At 44.4% G+C, this 21303-nt stretch overlaps 1 protein-coding gene across 3 annotated transcripts in view; it reads right to left on the bottom strand.

Annotated features, from left to right (window-relative positions):
* Positions 1-19398, bottom strand: part of LOC310802742 (serine/threonine-protein kinase WNK1-like) — a 31815-nt gene extending 12417 nt beyond the window's left edge. For 2 of the 3 annotated variants that reach the window (XM_083667280.1, XM_083667282.1), the window contains exons 1-7: positions 18728-18850; positions 16393-17639; positions 4498-4670; positions 3780-4000; positions 1933-2090; positions 693-781; positions 87-306 (exon numbers count right to left, since the gene is read on the bottom strand). In XM_083667280.1, coding sequence (XP_083523406.1) covers positions 87-306; positions 693-781; positions 1933-2090; positions 3780-4000; positions 4498-4670; positions 16393-17175 — 1644 coding nt within the window. In that variant the 5' untranslated portion in view covers positions 17176-17639; positions 18728-18850. Of the gene's footprint in view, positions 1-86; positions 307-692; positions 782-1932; positions 2091-3779; positions 4001-4497; positions 4671-16392; positions 17640-18727; positions 18851-19179 lie in introns of those variants that run through there. The other variant, XM_083667281.1, reaches the window with a different exon arrangement.
* Between the last annotated feature and the right edge of the window lie 1905 nt (positions 19399-21303).

The following is a 21303-nucleotide window of genomic DNA, read 5'->3' as shown; positions in this document are numbered from 1 at the left end:
ATGTAAGGACTTGAGTTTTCCATATTTGGATTAAAAAGACATGTGAATTGTAAAGTCAATAAGTTCCAACACTGCGGTCCACCTACCATCTCCTGGGCAACGTCCTCAGGCACGTCCTTGCTGAGGTCGAAGGAGAACTCGATGGCCTCGTTGTCTTTGTACTTCCCCTTGAGCTTCTTCACATCCTCAATTCTCAACCACAGCTTGATGGCCTCCATCGCCCCATCATCCTCCTCCGCCAGCTCCACACGCACCCCCGTCTCCTCCTGGAAGAACGCGTGGTTCAGCAGGTCCTTGATCGAGTATCTGGGGGAGTGATGAAGTGGATGAGGAACTGCAGTTTGAGATGCATCATCTAATTTTGGGGGGGGATTCATTGTGCGTGTGTGCCCTGCACTCCATAGGTGGGTGCTATCCCTGCATCTGTTGCCGGCAATTCCATATACTGTAGATACCTTATCTCTTACTCCCTGGCCACTTTGTGTAGTTCTGAAACAATTCTGTAGGTTTAGGATTCATGGCCAAAAATCCCATTAGAGGGCAAGATGGAGATATTAGCGAGATATTAGGTAGATTTAACATCTACCCATCTCATCCTCTCATATCCACATGAAGTGTCTGGGGAGGATAGGTTAGATTTTGGTTATAGATGACTATGGAACTCTGTACATGTGATTGCATGTGAAGCTGACCTCTCGTCCTTGTTCTGGCGAATGCATCCCTCGATGATCTCCTTCACCTCCGGGATGGCCACCTTGTCGAAGCTGCCCGGCTTCACCCCCTATAGGAAACACAAAGCATCCAATGAGAACAACATACACTGGAACAGCTTGTCAACTTAGGAACCTAGGTTACGCCTGACACTCAATATGCCTGACAACAAACGTCATCTTCTCATAGGGGCGGGACTCGACTACCGGGGAGTGATCCAAACCCTAAATCTAGACAAATTATCTTTTAAGAAATGTATTTTAATTTCTGATACACATAGGTGCATATACTATATGGTTGGCTTAGAACTGAAGTAGACGCGGTGGTGGGGAGGGGAGAGGGTGTGAGACTGTGGAAGGGGCCCCAGTGTGGAATGACGGATTGTGCTGATGACAGCAGGAGACAGCCTGGCGCTACAGAGGTATAGAGGATTGGCTAAGAGATGAAATCCCAAGTCTAAGGAGAGCAATAGCATATCTTTGTTGATTATGGATTTATCCACTTAAAGTCACTAATCAAGGGGGTTTAGTGTTTAGCTGAGGGGGGAAATATCCTGCATCATATGAAGCTCATGGAAGAAACAGACACGTGTGACACAGTATCTCCCAGAGTGGTTAATGATAAACCGCTATCTTAGCTACACTGGCACAGACGACCTTCCAAGAGCAGATATAGACAACCTAAACCTTGACGTGTCTATGATGAAAACAGGCTTGCCTCAGCAAAGCAGCAACAGAGCTGGGCATTTAAATTGCATTTGTGACCATAAAACTCAGGAGTGGGTGAGTGTGTGCCAGTTGCTGCTGCTGCTCCTTCTCTGGATCCAAGCCAAGGCTCAGTTGTCAGCATGGGAGAAAATAACAGGACTGTAAGGACACACCCCCTCATCAATCACAGCCTTAACATCTACTGACGGGCTAAACACACACTATAACTCAAGAGAGAAAAAAACGGAATTATAGAGAGCTGGTTTCCTGAACTCTTTCTTGAGGAGATAGCAATAACTGGGACAGCAAGGTGGGGAAGAGCATGAGGCAGAGGGGAGGCAGCGGACAGAGTTGAAAAAAGAAAGAAGAGAGAGGGGTGTGTGAGGGGAGGGGGGGCAGGAGGGGATTTAAGAGAGTTGGCATATGAGAGAACGAAAAGCAGAGATTTTAGAAGAAGGAGGAGGGGTGGGGTCAGCCAGGAGAGGGGGAGGCAGGGTTGAGGGGGGAGACTTACGCTGGTGACTCTGCGGTAGATCTGTGCAGCGTTCTGGCACTCGGAGTACGGGTACTCTGAGGTGGCCATCTCCAGCATGCACATCCCAAAGGCATACACATCCACTGACTCGTCGTACTTCTCCTCATACATCTCAGGCGCCATGAACTCAGGGGTACCTTAAATCAAAACAACCATTCAGAACTCTCTCTCTCTGTCTGTCTGTCTGTCTCTCTGGACCCCTCAAACCCCAACGCCCCTCTACTCCTCTAACCCAGGGGGGGCTGAGGAGGAGGAGGAGGAAGAGTGACCCGTCCATCGCAGCCTCAGGATGAGCAGAACCTGCGAGAGGAGAGTAGAGAAAGAGAGAGGGGGAGGAGAGCAAAAAGGGAAAGAAAAAAAAAAAAAAAGAAGGGGGAAGCTGGGCTCAGTTAGACCGTAGTGAAAGAGGCACAGGTTTCTCTGTGTAAGACCCTGTCATTTGGGTGTGTAAGATGGTCTATAGGAGGAGGCTGGTGTACAGAACACACTGACTGTACATACAGTAAGAGGGGTCTGAGTTAGTGTTAAGACACACTTCTGCCAAATCCCATGACGTACAGATTAAATGCCCAGTTTCTAGTTATTCCCAGTTAGTTTGTCAAGTTGAACGCCAATGATCAGGGGCCGAGAAATTGGGAGCAAAAAGTAAGACTAGCTATGGAAATAACTTGTGTCAAGACCTTACCTCACCACCAAGCACTCAAACACAACCCTTTTAAGTACTACAACTTACCTTTCAGAGAGGTGACTCACCTTTTCTCCTTGACCTGCTGGAGGGAAAATGTTAACGGTCAGGGCTGAGAGAAGCAGATCCCATAGCTAGTTCCTCAGTGTGTGTCTGTACACCCGCCTCGTTCAAATAACTGATACTCTGCTCTCAATCTCAGGTCTTACACAGAAAAACTCAAAATGGTTATTTGAAATGAATTGTTTTTTTGAAAATGTGTCACAGAGCACTCGCACACTTACCAGGCCCATTAGAGTGCATACTTACTCACTGACCAGCAGTACCCTATTTATTCCTTTACAGCAGAATGGGGCACAGCTGAGGCTAGAGCCTACAGTTTAAAAACATACCCGAGAACGTGAAAGAAAAAAGAAAAACAACAAAAGGCTGATAGAGAGGAGGGGAGAGGGGGGTAGAGCTTCCCAGACAGAAAAAGAAGCAGACAAATTATTCTCTGTCGTCCTATAAAGGTTTTTAAAGACAGAGAGAGACAAACACTGACAAAAAACCTGTTGAGGCAAACCCTTAAAAAGAGAGAGATAGTAAATATCATTGGCATCATTGGCAAACAGACCACATATTTCCAAACCACAGGACAAAGACCAGTCTAAGAGAGAACCAGAGGCCATACCTTCACCCCTGGACAGGTTAGCCTGCAGGTAAGGCATGACAGATAGAATATTCATATATTCATATTTCACAGTGAGACAGAGATTTGAGGCGCTACTTACTTTCAGTAGGTGCCTGAAATAGTGAACTTTCACTTTGAGGAGAAGGAGGGAATAAATCGGTTTCTGTCAAAGAGTAACCAGACCTAGCAGACCAGCTGTGTGAGTGTACAGAGAGGTTTCTATCTAGCGTTACCCCATGATCTGGCCTCCGTTTGAGCTGTGGTTTGAGAGGGAGCTGAAACATTGTGGTCTGTTTTCGAACCACACTGTCAAAAAGAAAAGATCAAAAACAACCCCCCACCCTGATCGTTCAGAATCTCATGTTCAACCACAGTTTGACCTTAGACATGACAGAGAAGACATTTCCCTCATTACAGTCTGGGGTCCACAGGGAACAGTAGACGGTAGCAGTGACTTCTGGGTCTTACCTATGACACTCTTAGCGAAGGATGCCCTCTTGAGCGTGGCCAATCCCAAGTCTCCGATCTTGACCGACCCCGTGGGGCCTGTGATGAAGATGTTGTCACACTTGAGGTCACGGTGGATGATAGGAGGGGCCCGGGTGTGGAGGAAATGGAGTCCCTTCAGGATCTGTCTACACCAGCTTCTCAACACCTTGATCTTCATCACCTTAAACCGCTTCAGGTACCTACAGGAGGTGTGGGGGGAGGGGATACATTTTAAACATACTCATACAGAACATGTTACACTCGTTTAGACTGTATTGATATCATTTATATCTAACAGATAATGTGGATATTATGGTCATAGTAACATCCAGCAGAGGGCAACAACATTTACATGTCCAGCACTAGACAAGATGTCTTGAGACATTAATAATCAGTGTGTGTGTTTACAGTGCCTTCGGAAAGTATTCAGACCCCTTCACTTTTTCCACATTTTCTTGTGTTATAGACTCAATTTAAAATGGATTAAATTAAAAGAATTTGCCATCAATGCACACACAATACCGCAGAATGACAAAGCGAAAACAGGTTTTTAGAAATGTCAGTACATTTATTCAAAATGAAATACAGAAATACCTCATGTACATAAGTATTCAGACCCTTTGCTATGACACCCTTCAGACCCTTGGTCTGAATACTTTCCGAAGGCTCTGTATGTATGTCAGCATGTGAGACTCACGTTTTGAGTGTGCCGGAGGTCATGAGCTCTGTGACCAGTACGATGCACTTCCTGCCTTTCACGGGGGCCTCCCAGGAGTCGTAGAAGCGGACTATGTTGGGGTGCTGCAGCCCCTTCAGCATCCCCGCCTCCTCCTTAAACCGTTGGCGCTCCGACTTAGACAGCTTACGGTCCTGCAGGGGCACAGTCCCAAAATACATGTCAGTGTTTCATACGTGGGAGAAGTCAAAGATACGGCAAAAACTATCAAAGCAGCTATAAAAAAATAAATAAAAAAAGCAGCTCTGCATCTTGGCAGCAGTGAGCAAGGTTACGTCTGTAACACGTTGCATTCATGTGCCCAACCTTGCAACGTTTAGCCAGCTAAATTACTGCTCCTGAAACATTTCCATCAGTTAGCATCTGAATGTTTTTAGAGAACTTGGAACAAGACACTTTTGCACATACAGGATATTTTTTGCTGTATAGCGGCTTTGAGGTGGAGGAAATGAATACTGTAATAAATAAATAAGAAGTTATCAAATTTCATTAAAAAACTAACTTGACTTTGAAAGAATCGCATGCTCTTACAATATCAGGAAATCTATGCATGCTCAGACTCACCCTTTCTTTCTCTCACACACACAAGCAGACACACACACAGACACACACACACACACAGACACACACACACACAGACACACACAGACACAGACACAGCACGATGGGGCGTTTTCTCTGGCACATGGCTGTGAAATGAGTGGAATGTGTGCAGCTTTGGCCTACTTTCCTACCAAATGAAAAACAAAAAGAGCAAGTGTGTGACAGAGAGAGATAGACAAGAGTGAAGTGCACACAACACGCAACCTCACCTTTCTCATCAGGCAACAGCCACACATCACACATCCAGTCTACTATGATAGAGAATGGCCCACTACCAGTGTAGGGTGGAGGCTGTGTTAGTGACCCGCTACCAGTGAAGGGTGGAGGCTGTGTTAGTGACCCGCTACCAGTGTAGGGTGGAGGCTGTGTTAGTGACCCGCTACCAGTGTAGGGTGGAGGCTGTGTTAGTGACCCGCTACCAGTGTAGGGTGGAGGCTGTGTTAGTGACCCGCTACCAGTGTAGGGTGGAGGCTGTGTTAGTGTCAAACACTACTGTGCTCTTCTCACTGCACTAGCCCTTCAACCCAAACTATTGGATTGAACAAAGGCTCTGATAGAATATCAACAGCAGAAGTAAAATAAAATAGCTACACAGGTTCAGACTCACTATTTTACAAACAAAAACATGAGTTGTATTCATATAACTTATAACAAACCACCAATTCCACTTTTGGAGGTAACAACTAAATTCACGAGGGAGCTTCAGATTGTGCTTTTACAAGCAATAGGCCAGATAGAGGATAGCCTATAGCTGCATAACTCAAGAGTCTGGTGTTTTGCATGCACAGGACTCAGCACTCTGCCTCTCTCAACTTGACCTACATTAGCACCATGCTCTACTGTAGAGCTCCCAAGCCACCATCAGCCACCCCATCACAGAATACAAAACCCTCAGTAAAAGACCTGGCGACCAGCCAGGTTGTCCAGGAAACTCTCCCCATTGTGAGAGAGACGAGAGAGAGAGAAAAAAAAAAAAAAACTTTCCACTGACTGGCGTCTCTCAACAATACAGCAATGAAACACCCCATTGCAAAGCCTTTTAAAAAAGGGACTGCGCTTTGGTTGCTCTAGGGCATTTGTGTTAGAATGATGAGTTGGGAGTTTGTGTGTGGGGAAGTAAGGGGGGGGGGGGGTTAGCCTATTAGGGAGGGGAATTTTGGAGTAAGGGGAGAGAACTAGAGTAGGGGATGAGGGAGTAAGCATATTTTGGGGGAGGGAGGTAGGGGTTGGGGGGTACTTTGGAGGTGGGGAGGGCTCAGGGTGAGTGAGCAAGAACACTGCAGAGGAGAGGGTAAGGGGTTACAGGGAGTCAAGAGTGGTGAGGGGGAAGAGAGTCTGGGGTGGTAATCTGCTCGCAGTGCACTTTGACAGACTGACCTAGTTTCAGTCCATCTGCCGGGCCTGTGGTTCCCCTCCCTGTTCTCTCTCGGCAGAGCGTGTGGAAACAGTCATGCAAAACATCCGTGGCAGCATTCTACAGAAGCCTTCTACAGCTCCGCCCCTCTGCAGGGGGGAGGGGTGGAGGAGTCACGAGAGCCCTTGTCCTGTTCACCCCCCCGTCAGAAAGGCATTGCCGATGTTGGACGCCTTGCCCCTACACATCAGCAATTCATTTAGAGCTGAAAACGTTTTATGAATAGTTATGCATATAGCCTGTCAGACCTGCACAAAACACTCATTTACACTACAGAGCCGAACAGGGCTAAGCTATACTGGGTTGGCCCACACGGTCATGTGAGGGGTGTACCACTGACTCCGACTATCTGAGCCTAACCCAGACACTCTGGCCCTGAGCAATGAGTAACTCACTGAGAATATGAAACACATTCACAGAGGAGAGGGAGCCAGTGGGTCAGATTAGAGCTCAGAAAACACACATCACTCCACCACATCCAAGCTCACGTGAAGGGCCTTACCTTGAAGCCTAGAACTCTGACCCACTTACAGTACAGGGCACATCCATGGACATATGAACACAGACACACAACCTCAAAGCCACCAACACACAAAAACATGTAGGCCTATACACACACACACACACACACACAATCAGAACGAAAGAAGTATGATATGAAACAATATGAAAGATTTCAGAAATTAAATGACATGAAAATGAGTAAGAGTGAGCCACGTCTCTCATTGCTTCTATGAATCACTCACCATAGAGAGTTTAATAAGGGTCACTATTCCAGAATGGCCTGGTTGCTCCTTGGCAACCCCTCTATTACTAACCTGAGCGCTACTGTGAAAACGCCCACACGTGACTTGGCTAACCCAGAGCCATGGACAATGGACATCCACAGATTGGCAAACTCAGTTTGACATTTAGAATCCTACTGGGTGTCACGGTGACATTTAAGCACCATGAGATGTTGTCGTATTTGCTCGTGTTAAACAAAACAAATTAACATCCGACATCACAAAACAATGTAATTAGGATGCTATTGTCATGGAATATTTGGCGACTACACAGAGGACAGTTTGCTAATACTGTGCAGATCTACAGCCCTGACCTACCCTCCCTATCCATGGGAGTAGAGCCCAGTCTGGCAGCCCATGAATAGCCAGAAACTCAGAACAGAAATAGGCCCGAGATCCATTGGTCCGAGAGCACTACAGCCCAGCGGAACCATAAACACAGAAACAACATCTGTCACCACCAAGGGAGAGGGCCAAGACACTGAGACCATTAACACAGCAATAATTGCTGACCTCCAAGTTCCAATACTCTTCCTTTCCACATTTCTTCACATCTCCTTTTTTTTTTAACTGACAGGTGAAATGACTCAACAGAATTCCTCCTGTGTAAGCCTACACATCGACAAATCTATTATTTCCTCACATCAGTGGTCAAGATGGAAGGAAGACAAGGAGAGGGAGCCATTTGAGCCACTGGGACGAAGCCAAATGTCATTCAAATGTAATTTGAGAGGTGGGTCATCCAGGGAATGCAAACCCTATGAAACCCTATAAAATAACATCAATCCCCGGCAGCTGGCAGGCATTCAGAGGGCAGCAGTGACTGCAGATATGAGTCACAGCAGCAGCTCTGTCTGTCTGTCACACTGGGAATGAGTCAGCTCAATAAATAGCTCCACCACTCCTCTGCAATATCTCATACTCTGGCACTCCTATTGTACACAGCCCTGTGGAGGAGTGTGTGTCTGGAAGAGGGAGAGAAAGATAGACTAGCCTGTGAGAGAGAGAGAGAGAGAGACAGAGGGGGACAGAGAATGGGGGAGAGAGAGAGAGACAGACAGACAGAGACGGGGAGGGGGGAGAATGAGAGAGAGAGGAGAGATGCTTCTTGAGACAGAGACAATCACAGCTTGATCTAAAGCAGAGCCAGACAGGCACGTCACATCAATTAGGCCCAAAGTGGTTTGAATTTCCAAATCAACCTGTGAGGTCAGCAGCACACGGGCTGTACCGGGCTGGCTAGCAGCTTTAAACTCCACAGTGGTAATCACATGATCTGTTTGCTTAGCTTAGCAGATACCTCTTGTCCCCATAGCAACTCACTGGACTCATATAAGCCACATGTTATCATTGTTATACAAGTGGACATTCAACTGAAGCTATTCAGTTTAAGGCCCCAGCTCAAGGGCTAAACATCAGTACAGCGCACCTGGGACTTGAACAAACTCTCGGGCTACGTTCATAGCTTTCATTATCTTAAAACCATCAAAGCCTGATAAAGCTAGCTACCCAAGCATGGATAAAACAATGGCTACCATCTGTATTAGACCTCCATGCCTCTTTAACAAGAGAAGATTCTTGGGCTCAAAAGGCTGTACTAGGCAGCCAAGCGCACCACAGATGAGACCTGCGGCAGCTTTAACCAAAAGCACTATGGATATCCTCCAAAGCCAGTACAGCACAGGCCTTCATGGGAGAGCTCAGAGCACATACTGCAACCAGGCGATGGCTGTCATAAATAACCCATTTCAACTATAAATAGACAGACAGAGAGAGAGAAGGGCCTGTGCTGTGTTCACATTGAGGACTGGCTCTGTCAGGTCCCTGTACTGGGGGTGACACTGAGGGCTAGTTGGAGCTCTCTGGGGAACATTGGGCTGGGATCTGGGTCAGGGATACAGGGCCTGTGTGTGGAAGTATACAGATGGAACACACTGACAAAATACACAAAACATTCCATTTTAGATTTGGGGATTTTCAAAAACTATATTTTCAATTCTCAAAGGCTGAATTGAAACATGATACACCTTGATGTTGCATTCATAGTGTACGTGCAGAGAAGTCTCTTTGGCTGCCCCAAGGCTTGACAGTAGAAGTCAGAGATCATGGGGACAAGGTAATGTAAGAGGAGCTGTCAGTCTTTGACAGACTAGGTCATCTCACACCACAAGCAGAACTAGAGTATCTGTGTTCTGTCTGTTTTGCCTGGTCAGGAAAACTCACACATACTTATTAACCTACAGGATCATTCCATGTCAAATCAACAAGCCATGACACCCACCATCTCAGATTGTTCTGAAATTGGTTCTATAGTTAGAAACAGATAGGTATTCATACATCATTATTCTGTAGAAATATAGTTTCATCCCTGAGAAATAAGATAACTGATTGTACCTAAATTGGCTATTTTCAGTTAGTGGGATTAATAAAATATTCAATAGAATTCAAAGCGCAAAACCAACTTTGACCAAAGTCCTACCAGATAATGATTAAGACATGAGGAATCCAAAACAATGGTCAAAAGTCACCCATGAACCCTTCCTTTAGACGACTTTGTCAGCCAGTATGGAATATCGACAAGTGTCTGACAAGTAATATGAAGCTGCGGCTTGGGGTTTTGTTTCTTCATACTATGTAATGTATTTCTGGTTGTTCTGGTAATCTGGAGGTTGCCCTGTCCAAAGGTATTAGTCGTTGAAGTGTCTAATGTCCCATTATACAGTGTGAGAGTATCATTATGTCCACTAGATGGCACTGTCCCTGCTATTAGTTGAATAAAGTATGAAATAGTACTCAATGTTAGTTAACTTTACCTTCAAATGACAATGATTTATACATGTAGAGTGAAGAGTTTAAGTCAGAACAGATTATTTGTCAGAAAGAAAATTAATAAGAAAAGCAAACAAAGTAAGGGAACAATATCATATCACTGCAATGTAAGTCGCTTTGGATAAAAGCGTCAGCTAAATGGCATATCATATTGAGGAGAGTGGTTGTTTATGTCCAATGACATGAGGTGTGGCTGACCAGGATGGAACAAAGATTTGTCTCATTGGGTGATCATTATTTTTTAATCTGAGACGGTGGGTGTCGAAATCCTCTTTTGTCCGTTGATTTGACATGGAATGACGCCACAGATAACTTGATGTGTGTGTGCATGTAGGGAGAGAGGGCTGAAGCACAATGCATGCAAGGCCTCTATGGTTCTTTTATGTTGGTGAAACAAGTGATGTTGGCCAATGAATGACAGAATTGTGCTTTTCGTGGCTCAGGAACAAAGTTTACTGGTTCATATCAAGGCAATTATTGACCAAATATGAATGAGAGCTAGGCTTTTACAGAGGGCAAATTACAGGAAACCTACAAAACATGATCTCTTTTTGTTGACATACGGAAAAGCTCTTCGCTCTGGTGTACATTGACTCCATGACATTGAATGAGTGAAACACAATACCAACAGTTATCTAAGCTACCCCCAAGCAACAGAGGCTGGTACAAATCTGCTCATCTTTATCACATTATATTAAGCAATTTCTTTGGTTTACACAAAACATAAGAGAATCAGCAGAGCTCCAGTCCTCCCCTCATTCATCCATTAGACCAACATTATACAAACAAGGAGTCTCTTTGTACAGAGAGAAACCTCTCTAAACCTCTAAATCACATCAGATCAAGATAACAGAGTTAGCAAGCAGCGCACAAAAGATCCTGATTGATAAAACGCCGGAAATGGCTAATCTCGTTCAAACAACATTCAAGGCTGATAATAACCACTGGTATGGAGTTGTGCAGAGAATGGCTTCCAATTTCCCAGTGGTCACTTCCCTAATACAATAACTGGCGAGGGTTTCGGTACAAAATGGCTACCGTGTCTGTGGTCTGTCGCAGGAGGGTTGAAATAACTATCCTCAAACAGAAGGCATGGCTGACAGACAGACCCGACCCTCTTCCCAGAATTGCAGCAATGCTACACAGCTCTGAATTCATTGAGGAGTAGCCAGGAGTGCAACAAGGGTTCTATTCAAACGATAGTCACCGATCGAACATAGTTGGACTGGTGAACGCAAAAGACCAATAAATCAATTTCCAAATGACTACCGATGATTGACGTGCAATGATTGACGTGCAAATGTCTCCATGTTAGACTATTGGGCTATAGCTTGACACTCCCTGGATATCAGAAACCGGATGGGCTGGCAGCCTCCAGGGCTTCTGAAGGATGCCTAGGAGGTCTCCTCCTCAGCTTTCTACACTGGGGATCAGCCAGCGCTCGAGGGGAGGGGGGAGAAGGGAGAGGGGGATGACACACTTCATTGAGGGGAGGCTCCTGAATTTATTCCCATTTGTTTCTCCTCTTCCTCTGTGGGGTGACCTACTTATTGTTCAAACATGCCTGCAAAAGATCCAAAACGAATGAGAGAGGTACTGTGGGTGGATAGAGTCGGGTGGATGACTCAAAAGTTTTTATCAGACTATTGTGAACAGATGGCTTCCAGATTTAACGTGTCGGGCCGGGCCGTTCCATGAAATGTTGGTATTTCATTTCAACAGTCAAACAAGACTTAAGGGTTTGATGAGGGGAAAGTTGTCAAACTTGTTGCAATGTGTCATGTTTCCAGTCTTGCCAGGCTCACAGTTCTGCAAGAACAGGTCTAATTTACTTATGCACTGATGAGCATAGATAAACAGGAACCACCACTACTTCAAGTGTCTACCTGACTCTCCCCGATGTTACAAAATGACTAGGGGAAGAAAGAAAAAAAGAAAAAAAAAAGAGAAATGAAAACTATTCCCCTACACCAACCAATAATGTAGAACTGGCCAACTCCATATGCAGAGAGAAACATAACCTAAGGCCTATATAAGAACATATCAGAGAACGTATAAGAGAAGATTTGAAATGTTTTCATTAAAATCACTCACATAAGAACTAGACTGTACAACACAGTAAGTCAGTGGGTGCAGCTTTTTGCTTTGGCTTTTATCAACTCTACACATTCAGTAAACTAACATAAACCAAAGCACTGGGGTTGTGTTAGTCATGCTCACTAAACAGACAACATCACCAAGAAATCAATACACCTATTGGCAAACAGCATAAGCTAATACCGAGCCAGATCAGAGAACTTTATCAGCAGCAACATGCAATAAAACAATACAATTAGAGATCTGAATGATGGCATATAATGATATTTTCTTTTCTGCCTGTCGCAATAAGACTGTACAACTCCTCCTCCGGCTGGCTCGATCGTGATCAGAGTCAGGCTGGGGGATGTTAAACCATACAGGACTGTTCTTACTGTATATAATGTTTCAGATTTTTATTCTATTTTCTATTGTCACTTTATTTTGTTGTTGTTGTTGTTTGTGATGTGAGCTGCTGTAACAACTTCATTTCCCCTCAGGGATGAATAAAGTACCCACCTACCTATCTATAACCCACTTAGTGAATGATAGGTGGCATGGCTGATACTGACAGACAGGACATTGCTCTTTAGAATTGTATCTCATTCTAGATCCTTCTTAGGAATCAGAATATTACACTCTTTTGCAATGAATTATTGGTCTTGGAATTACCACAAAGTATTGGTATTTACCCAGAAAGCGGTTCTGAAAGTATGTAGGCTATTTTTACTGTGTGTTGCATTGCATTGCATTGCTAGGACTGGAAGTCAGGTGTAGGTTTAGAAAGAGGGTAGTTCTGATAGAAGGCTATTAGCTAAATTGTTGTTGAATTGTCTTTTACGAGAAACAGATTAGGGATGGTGTGTGGGGTTTGAAAAAACAGTTCTGCAAAGGAAAGAAATTCTGTAGGTGTAGGCTACATACACTGTTGTAACCACCTCTTAACTCCTTCATAATAACCACCTCTCGTAAAGTAGCAACAAGCACGTTAACCAGGGTGAGGGGGAGTGCGTTTCCTCTGTGACCTGTCTGTCTTCACTGGCTTTGTATGCAGCAGTGAGGCAAAGCCATGGGGGAAGTTATTGAGGGTAATACCATCAAAAGCTGCCCTATCTGGGACGGAAGAAGTGGGTGTATGTGTAGTGAAGTTTACAAACTGAGTGAGAGACTATTGTTCAGATTGGGAAAGGTGAATGAGGAGGGGTGCACACACAAACAAACAAAGACACACATGTTCTAACCCAGGGGCTGGTGTTTGCATAATCACAGGACAGCTTTAATAACCATGTAAGAGGGGATTTCAGCTCCTTACAGCGTAGCAATGAAACCCTGGCAGTGGACATGTGAAAGACGAATTGAACCACATTCCATCCCTGCAGAGTAACGTATATTGCCTACAGAGACAGCCGAGGGGGGCCAAGGAGTCAGGTTACGCAGTCATACACACAGCAGACTGGAAACACAACCCTCCGGTGGACCGACCCCAACAATAAGACAAGGGGTAAACATCTTATAACTGTTTATATGGGTCACTGTGTCTGCTGGTTCCCATCCAGCTGTAGAACTAATTGGATCAATCAATCAAGGTAATTTATTGGCAAGAGGGACCACACACCGCAGACGGTGTTCTTTGTGAAGTCCTCTAAAACACAATGGAGACACCTCACCTGGACTACGAATCTAAATGAATAAATACCACAAGAAACTTAGGAACAGTGTGCACCTTCAATACTGACTAACGTATTAGTGAATAAGAGGAGTGAGTCAAGCCTAAGTAACGTTGCATTCATAAATTGGTGAGGTCAAACCAAAACCACCCCCAACATTACACCATTCTCTACAGGACCAGGGAGGAAGGGGGACTGACTTCTGGGAAGTTGGAGAGCTAAAGAAAGTAGGTAGGTATGTATAAGTTGCCAGCTAGAACCCCAGATCCAGGGTAAGATGTTACATCACATTAAGTTGCCCCTATACCTGTGTAGAAATGCTGTAGGCTAATTAGTATAATTGACCTTTAAACTCCATTGATATGTAATTGCTAATGTGCTGTGTAACAGCATGTTAATACAATGTTATTACAGAGTTGGGAGCGGGGGGTGGATGGAGAGAGGGGGGAGGCTGGGAATGGGTAGAAACAGGCCTTGGCAGGCCAGCCTGCTGCACTTCACTTCACACAGGAGATTAGAAATTCCTCAGTCAGGAATCTGACCCACTTTATATTCACACAAGCGTTTAGAACAGGCACACACTGAGCATGTGCAAGATTCTCTCAGTGTGAGGGGGGAGGGGCATGTGCCTGGGCTGCATAGCCTGTTCTCCACAGTAGCTTCTGAGTGTAGACCCTGTGTGTGTGTCTGTGTCAGTGTCTGTGCGGGGTCTCTACTGGTCATGACAAGCTCAAAGCATGAGTATATAATGCAAACATACATGCAATGAATGAGGTCAAACACTGCTGTGGGCCTTGTTGCTGTGTTCTCTGGAGTGACAGTCATTGACCAGCATTAGCTTGTTGACCAGAATCACCAGGATAGCCATTGAGCTAAAACAGAACATGCCATAGCCCTTTTGCTATAGGCAGTAGAACATATAAACATACTCCAGACTTTGTGTATGTTGCTGAGTCAAAAATAGACAAGGGAAAACATCTATGTAAAGTATCCCACATTTACTGATTGCTCTAAAAAAATATATGCAGTACCATTCAAAAGTTTGGACACACCTTCTCATTCAATGGTTTTTCTTTATTTGTATTATTTTCTACATTGTAGATTAATATTAAAGACATCAAAACTATGAAGGAACATAAACAATGAACAAACCAGAATATGGTTTATATTTTAGATTCTTCAAAGTAGCCACCTTTTGCTTTGATGACAGCTTTGCACACTCTTGGCAAGGTGTGTCCAAACTTTTGACTGGTACTGGATATGTTAGGGCTATCTATTGACCATATAGGTCTGTTCACCATAGGCTCAGTGGTAAAACATTATGAAGCAATCAGTAAGATTAAGTCTTTTCTTTACATTTCCCAAACTACAGTCAAGGACTGAGGATGAAGGGCCATCATTTAATTAGAGACAAAACAGACAGGCTACGTAATACCACCCTGTGTGACAATACCAATAAGGGAACATAAAAAAAACACCAACTAGTCATACCAATGACACAGAAAAGCAAAAGTTGAAGACCACAATTGGAGGAAGGGAAAGGACGGCACATATTTTTTAATTACATCACTAAATGTGGAAGTGGGCCCCCCCCCCCCGTCCAGAAAGAACCCAAACAATTAAAAGGGAAACGCAAACCCTGTCTCTTAAAGGAAAATAGCAGACAGTGGCAGTGACTCAAGGGACAACCAGGGATGAGTCTGGCTGTGGGCCATAAGACCAGAGTCTACTGAAACGCAAATGCAAACAGTCACCGATGTTGTGGACCCATGGACAGGGCTTGTTATATTGACTACTACCAAAGCCTCTTTCAAAAGGAAGCCGGACAACAGATCCGCCATATTTACGAAGTCTCTCGGCCGGCCTCTTATTATTATTTAAGAGATCAAAAGTAACAGCGTTGAGTAATCTGCATGGAAACGCTACAATGACTGACTGTGAGTGACACAGGTGTTTTAAAAGGTGACACCCAAAGTCACAATGTCCACATTTCCGATGACTCACAGACCACTTGACAATCTGATAGTCACAGAAATTAAAGAAGGTCAAGTCATAGCCTAAGCCCAGCCCTACTTGTCAAAGTGAGTGACTAGTGAAAACGTCATATAGAAATAGTTTCAATACAATTACAAACAGGTTTTGAATCAATCAGACTAAACTCAAACCAATGTACTCTCTCTCAAATCTAAGCAACATAGATACTTCAGTTGGACAATGAGGATACAGTTTGGCTGCTGATATCACCTTCCGGTCCCTGTGGGAGAAAAACTAAGAGCATTGTCTCAATAGTCTAATGTGGCTTCCTGTCCTGGTCCTTCCCTCACCTGACTGACATATGGTTAGGATAGGTGAAAGCATATATGGCATAAGCCTCACTTTTAGCTGGACAGGAAAGCCTGTTTGTTGAGGTGAATGCATGAATGAAGGCAAAGAGAGGGGAAAAACATTGCAGATTCATGAAATATACGCCATGGTCTCTTACCTGCAGCTCACACCAGGCCACCTCAACAGTAGTCTCAGTGTCCAGGCCCTTGTAGACTGTCTTAAAGGACCCTCGGCCAATCTCGATATCAAACTTCAGGAAACGGCCATCTGGCGATGTTCCAACTGCTTTGGTCTCTGCCTCCTCGATGTCTTCCTGCACCTTCTTTTCTGCCTCCCTCTGCTCTGCCTCCGCCCGAGCCTTAGCAGAGTCCTTGTCCTCCTCCTCCCCCTCTCCTTCCTCTTCCTCACGCCTTTCCTTCACCTCAGTCCCATTCTCTGGCTCTGTTTGGTCTGGCGGTTTCGCACCTAGCCTGGGTGCCGACTGAACCACCCTTACCTCCCCATCACATATGTCTTGAGCCACAGCAGCCTTCTGTTTTACATCGACCACATCCACCTTCACTCCTCCACCTCTCTCAGAGGACTCCTCAGTCACAGCCACACCCTGCTTGACCTGAGTCAGGTGTGCAGCAGGGGCCTTGGGACTCGGAGGGGTGTCTTCACAAACATGGGCTGGCAGGGGCACGAGGACAGGGGTTTTGTTGGGTAAAGGGAGGTCAAGGGCTGTGGCATTGGAGTCACTGATCACACTGCGACGAAAGAAGCGATGTTGTTCTAGATTGCATCGGTCACGTTCCATGGTGTGATGCCGTCTTCTCACCTCCGCTGTCAGCCGTTCACCCACCAGCGAGTCCGAACCGGACCCGGTACTGTTTCCATTTCCACTCTTCGGAGGGGGAGCCAGGAACTTCACCATCTTGTCGTTGGGCTTTTCCGACATCCCACCACCCACAACGAGTGAGTGGGTATGATTCAACCAAGAAATATAAACAAAAATATCACACTTCCTCCATACAGACTCAGTAAAGAAGCAGTTATCTATGTGGTTTATATATATAAAAAAAAAAAAAAGAGGAGGAGGATGCTTCACAACTCCCTCCTATACCTCCCTGTGTGCTTATTGCTCAAATACAGTTACTAGGTGTACAGGGCACAGAGTCTGGGTGTAGGATGGGGCCTGTTCTTTTGTAAAGGGAAAAGAACAGAATACCGTCACAGAACAGGGAGCGCTGATGCTGACACACGAGACCCCTTAAGTCCACACCATCCATCCTGCAGGACACACAGTACAGCTGCTATCAAGCATAAGGAATCACCGGGGAGGGAGAAAGAACTGCTCCAGGCACCAAGCTTCCCTTAGCAAGCAACGACAGGCCACACACTCCTAATTGCGATTCAGTGTCACTGCAGGGGGAAAGAAGAAAGGACAGATAAGATAAAACATAATAACTGGAACTTCTTGAGTCATAATAATCACACCACTAATGGGGGGGGGGGGGGGGGGGGGACATTAACATTGGTGTAGTTGTTGCTCTCAAACATTACTCTTTCATTGTGGCTATAAATATGTCAACAAGATGCGTGTTTTATGGTGTATTGGTGAAGTGGCAACTCAAGAGTTCAGTAATTATTTCACGATTTAGAGTATACAGTCCAATCTCTAACACGACGTAATGATAACACATTAGAAATCCCACTACCATTAGCAGTGGCAGTCATTGATTTGCTTTAAACAGGCGCATGACGCTGACCGTGCAAACAGCTTTGAAAAACTAAAAGGTTTATGCAAACCTCCCTGGCCTAGTTCTGTCACACAATTTCTAACTTTACAGAGAAAGTCATGTGATTCATGTTAGAATGAGTTATCAACTTCACTGACAAACAATGGAAACAGACGACTCACGCGTTGTACCACCCTGCGGCGTACAATATTTATACGTATCTGCTGCATATACATTGATGGCATCATCACAAAACTACAGCTAATTGTAGCAATCCTGCACTTACGATAACGTCGAAAATAAACGCCAGCTAGCTGTCTCTAACCATCATTTCGTGCCACAGCCGCACAGTGCGACAGCGCATAGCTTGGCCTAATACCGATGTGTGAATATCACGGCCCGACGCTGCGCAGCAACTCCCTGTAGCATAGGCAGCAGCTGGCTAGCTAGGTAGGTTAGAGGCTCCCAAAATGAAGTCCTTTGTTGAAAAAAACAACGTTCGTTGTGACTTAAATTCTCATTTCTCGTTAAATTAACTATTAAACATTACGTGTAAAGGCTAACATTATTCCCAACAATATAAAACGCCAGATATTTAACGTTAGCTTTTTAGCTAGCTAGCTAGTGGCTAGAGCTAGGGTTCTTTGTTATCTCCACTCCGCACAGCGAATGACAGTTCCGCGTTGCCATAACGAGCTAACGTTATCGCGTCTATGTATCAATACAATTAGCAATATCTCGTTGAAATGATTGTCAATCTCATTTAACTACCTTCTTGTAATCAGGTTCCTATCCATGCGTTGCCATCACCCGGTGAGACAATCCTACACGTTTGGCCAAGGAGCCGGTTGGAACGGTCCCAAACACTGACAAGCGAGGCGGGTCTTCTCTCGTGCCAGCCAAAAGGCCTAGTTGGAACCGCCTCCTTCCCGCTAACGACGGCAGTTTGCTACTTCGAATCAGGCACTAGATAAACTCCTGCTTGGAGTGTGTGGCGGTTGTCAACTTGGTAAGTAGCCGAATGACGAGGCTACTTACCAGGGCGAGCTGCGAGCTATAACTGAACGTTACCTCGGCGAACCGGGTGGTGAGCTTTCATGTTAATTGTCCATCATCAGCTAACTTCTCCCCATCATCAAACGTTGTGTCGTTGCCATGTTGTAATACCCTCAATGGAAAGACTCAAGTATGCCAAAATTGACGGGGAAAAAAATAACATTTACCGAAAATACGCGTCCGTCCGCAGGCGTTATAGATTTGACAAGCGGTCTGATTAAAAAAAAAAAAAATAGCTTATCCAAATTTTAGGCGAGCCTAAATATTATTATGCGAACAATTCGTTCATAGAACTTCACATTAAAAAGTATTGGCCTCGCCTATTTATCAAAGGTTGCTCTATGTCAGACATTTCTGAATATCGATATTGGCTCGCTGTCGTTGTTGCTGGCGGACTATATTCCAGTGTTTAGAGGTCTAGACAAAATGAATGTTGATGAAGCTTCAAAAGCGCCTGCGCTTTAGTGAAATGACATCATCACAGGTGTGTTCTCTATAACTTACATATGCGCCGGTAGAGCGCAGTTTTAATAATAACATTGAATCAAAAATAATCACACAAACACACGAGACAATATACAAGTAATTCAAAAGATGTATTACTTGCCAGTATTCTATTCAACAGATAGAGGGTGAAATCCTCCTTACTCTTTTAACCACGGGGAAGCGGCTGAGGGACTTTTCTGTGTATCAAATGACGTCTGTGCACTGCTGCATTGTGCTATATGCTAGGGGCTAGAGTGATTCGTCTCATGATTATACAAATCCTTACTTCCTCCTTTCCTAGTTACATATATGACATGACTGTTGTTGAAACCTTGCGTTAACCCACAAGGGCAGATAGAAAGAAGGATGCACTGACTGGACACTGCTTTACAGGGAGGACATGCATCAGATGTAGGACACCTTGAATACTTGTGATACAATGGAGTTATGATTCTCTTTAAGTCACAATATATTTCTGTGACTGTTCCACATATTGATGAAGAAGACAACTGCCCTACAGCCAGGGACTGTCATACCAGTTTGACCAGAACGACCACACATTCAACCTATGTTGAGGACCAACACTCACTTTCTTTTCAGACTGCACATTTGCCTCTGTCTCAGCTCTACATTTAATCTCATTCAAACTCAAAATTGATACAATTCCTACTTTGTGTATTTTAGACTGTTGGCAAAATGGGAGCAGCTAAAATCTTTGTAGAGGAGGACCAATTCAGATGCCTGATTTGTCTGGATCTGTTGAAGGATCCAGTGACCATTACCTGTGGACACAGCTAATGTATGGGCTGTATCAATGGCTGCTGGGATCAGGATGATCAGACGGGTGTCCACAGCTGCCCCAGTGTAGGGAGACCTTCATCCTAAGGCCTGTTCTGAACGGAAACACCATGCTGGCTGAGTAAGTGGAGAGACTGTTGAAGACAGTATTTCAAAGATACTTGTTCTGTCCGGCATTATGATGGAATGGGAAATGTTGTTGATTGTGACAATCTTCACTGAGGGAAAACTCTGAGCCATCAAGTTGTATCTGGTGTGTCTGGCGTCTTCTTATGAGATTAAGGTTAATGTCTCCCTATTTAGCCTGAGGGGCAGGCAAATTACTATAAGTAAACACTGCCCTCTGTTGGAATTATGTCTTTCTATTATGGCTGGGCTATATACATATATATATATATATATTACATTTACCAGACACTTTTATCCAAAGCGACTTACAATAAATACATTTGTCTAAAGTAAGTGAATCATCTATACATCAGTCATCATCAGCAAAAATCTATGGAAGGACCAAGTGCCATTGGCAGTCACAATGCTAAAATTACTAAAATTACTATTATTCAAAAGCAGTCTTGCTAAGAGTTAGAGAAAATACCATTTGAACATTACTCTTTTAACCACAGGGAAGCAGCTGAGGGTATGTATAATGGGCTGTACACAAATATGGTTGAAACTCACTTGATCCATATTCTAGAAGTGTTGCTGAGTAGATTGGTACTAAATATCAAGTTTAGCCTTGATAAAGCCAAAATATTTGTGTACAGTCCATTATATGTACCCTATGTAAAATGAGAAGTACAAGTAATAAACAAATGAAAAGTAATAGACAAATATGTCAGTTATAATGATCAAAAATAAAGAGTTCAATGACACGGTTGTATAGTACATGGTGCGTTTCAGTTCCAATAAAAGGTCCTTCTCGATGATGGAGGCCAGTGCTGACAGTCGAGCCTGCTCAGTCTGATTTCTTGAATACGTTTTAATGCGTTTTAGGGCTGAAAATATCC

Source organism: Argentina silus (assembly GCF_951799395.1).
Source record: "Argentina silus genome assembly, chromosome: 3".
NCBI lineage: Eukaryota > Metazoa > Chordata > Actinopteri > Argentiniformes > Argentinidae > Argentina > Argentina silus.
This window is presented reverse-complemented; position numbering and strand designations above follow the sequence as displayed.